Genomic DNA, 5,501 nt, shown 5'->3' with positions numbered 1-5,501 from the left:
GGATACACGACTACACTTTACTCGCTGGCTTCAATTTTGCCATTACGACTGCCCTAAAGAGAATAACTAAACAGTTTATGTCCACATTTGACGTAATTAGTGAAATTAGTCTAAATTTTTCTGGCTGTTAATGTCCGCCCAGCCACGTAGTCTATCTGCAAACATGGCAGGGGCTCAGATATAAGTTTCTTATAAAAAAAAAGTGTTCCGCATAAAAATAAACACCTGGTATATGATTTAAACTGCGCATCATTAAGTCCCGAATACAGAATAGCTGCAGCATGATGATTCTTTTTTATGTGCAGCAGAGGCATTATAAAAAAATTATGTGTTTTCATTTTATATACGTATATGTAGCGCAGACCGAAATGCAGATAGATGGCTAAGGTGGCTTCGCCTTTGCCTCAGGGAATGCGTTCCGTCCGGATAGATAAGGCTGTGGACGATTTCAGCAACAACCTGTTATAAGGACGGTGCAGAAGATGCAAATACAGCAGTGCTTACTGCCGTAAGGAACGCCTGGCGGAATTTCAAGAAAAAAAAGTAAGAAACTCCCTTTCTCATGTCAGGAAGTTGACAAACATGCTTGCCACGCCTCAGCCCTCCTTCCATGCGTACGTGATCCACACTGAATGCACAACAGTTCCTGAGGGTATGGACTGCGGAATGTTCCATGATAAAAAATAAATAAAGAGCGTGGCGACGATAGTGGTTTCCTAAGAGCCCTTCTTTGGCATTTTATTTTTGCGCATTAGGCTGTGTAGCTTATTGCGACACGTAGTTTATGGGCTTTGTCTGGAGATGTCCGGTTCGTGCACTAGTCACTACACGAGAGGGAGCCTTAAATTAGTAACGGATTATGCTTTAGGAAACGTCCACACAGGCTGGACACGCATCAGTTGTCACAAGAAGGTACGCCACAGAATGGCTGCTCTTTCCATCTCTGTTAATATCTGGACAGCGAGATCACTGAAGTACGGCCAGTGCATGCCAGACTAATGTCCTACGTGACTGCTAGTTTCAGCATTTTCATGAATTATTCAAGCCTAACTGAGGTCTACAGCCAAAGTTGTCGCTTTCTGCTTCTATGGTATACTTCTTTTTTTTTTCTCGCGGGCCGCTTGCCAGTAATCCTCTCCCCCCTCCCCATTAAGCAGCGAGGCGAAAGGGCGGGACAGCCGAAAAATATAAACAGTGTTATTATACGTGCGGTCACGGTCGTACACCAACAAAGCTGGGACACGTGCCACCTAGCGGGGTTATCATGCAAAACTGTGTAAATGTGACGGCTTCCTTCTGCTTTATCAATGGTGCCCTTCCCCGATCCTGGCCGAAACAGAGAAAGCGAGCGTTTGATCGCAAGCTCTCCTCAAGTTTTTATGTTCTCTTTCCGTCTCTGCGTGTCGTAACCTTGCCAAGTGAGAATAAAAAGGATGCCTCCTTTTCGGTCGCGCATAGCAGTTTCGCGTGACTCTCCGTTGAGAGCCGACGGGCAGCAGTTTGGACCGGCTTCCTGTTGGCAGCAATCACTATGAGACCCGCCTTGCCCCTCTCTGTCGATATTGGCAGGCGCTCATTACTGCCGCTGCTCTGCACTGCCTTCGTTCTGGCATGCATCACAAGCCGGCGGTTGTTCGCCCATGCAACAGCAACCTGCAATGCAGTCGTTCGCACGGAAAAGGGCTTGATACGTGGCAGATGTTTGAGCATCAGCGGCAAGAGCGTGGAAGCGTACTTGGGCATACCATACGCCGTGCCACCAGTAGGCTCTCTGCGGTTCAGGAGGCCAGAACCAGCTATTCGATGGAGGGGAATCCTGGACGCCACACAAATGCCGAAGCCCTGTTGGCAGCTACCACTGAGGTTCCTGCCGAACTTGACCGTCGACTACTCCCATATGGCGTCCGAGGATTGCCTCTACCTCAATGTATGGAAGCCCGCCGGCCCCTGCTCCTCGCAAAATGCTGCATGTTCGAGGAAGCGCCCGGTTGTGGTTTTCATACACGGCGGCGCCTTCCAGTGGGGCGACTCATCTCTGTTCGTGTACAACCCGTCGAACTTCGTCGCTCTCGCTGATGTCGTTTTTGTCTCGTTCAACTACCGCGTCGGCATCTTTGGGTTTCTTGATTCCAAGGCGGCTGGTATCCAGGGGAACATAGGCCTGTGGGATCAGAATCTTGTGCTCAAGTGGATCAGAAGGAACATTGATCGGTTCGGTGGTGATCCCGACGAGGTCACTCTACTAGGCCAGAGCGCCGGCGGTATATCCGCGGCCCTGCACTCACTGTCCCCGTACAGTCACGGCCTCTTCAAGAGACTGGTGCTGCAAAGCGGCACCCCACTCTCCCTGATCCTCGGCATTGCATTCGGGGGCAGAGCCAAAATTATCCTCACCGCTTTGGCAATGAACTGCTACGACAAACATAAAAAGCTTGAAGACCAGGGCAAGGCTATTGCCACCTGCCTGCGGAAAATGGAGGCACCAGCGATATTCGCGAAGCTCGATTCCCTCGACATGACACAACAGATGTTTCCGCCGTCAGAAAACGACGATTTCATCCCGGGCAAGGTGCTATCCGCAGACACTTGGAAGCACTTGGCCGCCAAAGAAATCCTTCTCGGGTCAGTGGCTGATGAGGGCACTGTGTTTTACAACCTGCTCAAGGAATCGATTCCCATCTTCAGCAAGCTGCTCTACAGTGATTATCGCACTCTAGTCTCCTTTTTAATGTCGGAGATGTTCAACATCGACACTGTGGACGGCGAGAAGCTCGTGAAAGGCTACTTCGGCGACACAACTGAACAACCTTCTGAGAAACAACTGGCTGCCACCATAAGCAGGATGCTTGGCGACGCAGTGTTCACTTGTCCAACCGTCTTTTTCGGGCAAATAGCTGCCGAACAGGGTATTCACACCTACAGGTACCTGTTCAACTACCGGGCAACCCACAGCCTCTGGCCCAAATGGATGGGAGTGGCTCACGCGGAGGACATTGCTTACACCCTAGGATCACTGCCCTTCTTCAAAGATGGAAAGCTGCTAGCACAGCACCTGGGGCCAAATGCCGTCAAATATGCCGACCGCCTCCATTACACGCCGGAAGAAGAGATCTTCATGAAGAACATCGTCCAGATCTGGTCCTCGTTTGTGAAAACAGGGTAAGTGCACCCAGAAAACGTGCAAATACAACGCGGTGGTCATTGGTAATTCAATCTAAGGCGGTAATGACGGTGTTGCATAAAACGATAAAGGTTTTCTTTCCACAGGGAAAATGGTAAAGGCTTGTTTCTAAGCTGTGTTAGAAGATTGCGCGTATAATAAGAAAATTGTACTCGTACAATTGCAAATTGAACTATGACTCACTGTCAAAATGTTGTATTACGTCGAAAATAGAGCACATTTTTGGTCGCACCTTATGAAGTTAGCTTGTCATAATCGCTGGTTTTTAATTACATTATGTTTATTGCAGAAAACCTGTGCTGCCTCCGCCTGTTGTCGAATGGCCTGAATACACCCTCGAGAATCCCAACGTAATTCACATAGAGTTGAACAAGTACACCAAGAAACGAGATAATTTTCAAAATAGATGCAGTCTGTGGAAGCCTATCCTGCTAGGAACGTAAGTAACCTTGCATTTGCAGTAATTATGATAGCCCATATGACATATCGCTTTTTCCGCATGTATTTGTGGCAACGAAAAAAAAAAACTCCTATGAAACCAACCTTTTGTTCCGCTCGTTCGAGACGAAAGGCCAGAAAGCTTTTTGCATTAAGACTATATATTCGAGCAGATTGCCTAGATCCGCAAACTGCAGCTGATCAAAAAAGAAATGGCAAAACCAGTCATAAGCTAATATTTTAAACCAGCGTTGCACTTTAATAATAACTTAGGTATACAGCCAATTCTATAAACTTGCTTCATTAGGCCGAGTATAAAAGTGTCTGACTTTGTGCAGTGTCCTTAAATGGATGTCTTTAAGGCCGTTTAGAGCTTTAGTGTAATACTTATATCTTGCTAGCGATAAATCTTCATGAAGCGAGACTCCATTAGAAAAGGTTATTTCAGCTTCAGACCTCGCATCTGCGCCACAATTATTCTAACAAATCACCATCTAAATTAATTAACTTATCGGGTTTTACGCGCCGAAACCAAGATCCCATTATGGGGCAAGCCATAGTGGGGCCTTGCGAGCAATATCGGCCACCTAACGTTCTTTAACGTGCTTTCTCAGGAATTGCAGCAATTATTATGTCACAAATTAAATTATGACTTCATATCTAAATCAAATTTTGATTTCATGCCTGTAAGTTCTGTTGCAAATGCTAATCTCGAACTGCATTTTAGATGCACCCTAAATGTTAAGCACGCTTAAACCTAAATTCTTTGGTTGCTGCTTTCTACTTGAGCTTCACAGCCGCGACGCGCACCGTGTTTAGCCGCGGTACGGACGTCGAAGACAACACTTTGTGTCAATAACTCAATAGAAAGACACGTTCTTTTTGAATATTCTGAAACCTAAGCTGGACCATCGTTTCGCTAATGGCACTGTATCACCATTTTATCATTTGGCGCCTGGCTGACAGCAATATGCCATTATTTTGATGTTTCTCCCGAAATGTGTTATGGCAATCGCAATATTCTATGGCTCACATTGATGCAAAAAAAAAAAATAAGTTATGAAGTTTCACAAAAAAGACAGAAAAGGCGATTTTACAATTATTATATATTTACGTGCATTATTGCTGCAACACTATAAAGGAATTCCGGAGTGCTCATCATTGATATTGGCCGATACGGGACGTTCTTTTCATCAGTGTAACACGTGGCCGGTTTTCGTTTGTTTTACAGAAATGCGACGTCGCCTGACGCGGCCACGTAAGCGGGAATTTCCTCGTCAGAAGCACAAGATGCTCTGCTCAGTCAAGTCTAGTCAATACGTGTGTGATGTCTGTGCCATTTTGCTTGGAAATACAATGTATTTTGATGTTCTGCGGCTGAGTTTTGTCTTAGGAAAATGAATGGAGCCTGGATGGAGCCTTACGGGTTTACTTTAGTAGCAGATGGCCCACACATTTATTGGGGTTATTCTATAAAAGTACACAAAACACAGCATGCGTTTATGCATAGACATGGGCAATCAGTTAATTTCGCATGCAGCGGGAATTAAGAATTTCCTTAAGGGAAAGCATAACCTCGGGGGCTCCTACCGAAATGTACGGGAACAGAAAAATATTTTTTATGGGCTACTATTGCACGAAAATGAGGCGGGTTTGTGGGATTCAAAAGAAAAAAGTAATAATAGTGCCACTTTAAAGCGGCTTTTTTTTATTTATGCCGTAAATATTTTTCACAAATATTGTTCAACATTGTAAAACTGAAAAAAAAAGTATTGTGCCTGTAAGCTTCAATTATAAGTCAAATATTAAAAACAATATCACAATTCTGTAAACTGCACCCTCAATAATACATCTAAAGCGGACAAAATGGATTTCCTATACG

General features: G+C 45.4%; 1 protein-coding gene across 1 annotated transcript; it reads left to right on the top strand.

Annotated features, from left to right (window-relative positions):
- Positions 1 to 1,491: 1,491 nt before the first annotated feature.
- Positions 1,492 to 4,991, top strand: LOC126532224 (acetylcholinesterase-1-like). The gene is made up of 3 exons (XM_055070580.2): positions 1,492 to 3,159; positions 3,471 to 3,620; positions 4,851 to 4,991. The coding sequence occupies exons 1-3, from the start codon at positions 1,532 to 1,534 to the stop codon at positions 4,879 to 4,881; spliced, it is 1,809 nt and encodes a 602-aa protein (XP_054926555.2). The 5' UTR covers positions 1,492 to 1,531; the 3' UTR covers positions 4,882 to 4,991.
- Positions 4,992 to 5,501: the final 510 nt, after the last annotated feature.

Source organism: Dermacentor andersoni, chromosome 5 (genome assembly GCF_023375885.2).
Source record: "Dermacentor andersoni chromosome 5, qqDerAnde1_hic_scaffold, whole genome shotgun sequence".
In the NCBI taxonomy this organism is placed as follows: domain Eukaryota; kingdom Metazoa; phylum Arthropoda; class Arachnida; order Ixodida; family Ixodidae; genus Dermacentor; species Dermacentor andersoni.
Note: the sequence above shows the minus strand (reverse complement) of the source record. Positions and strands in the feature narration are given on the sequence as shown.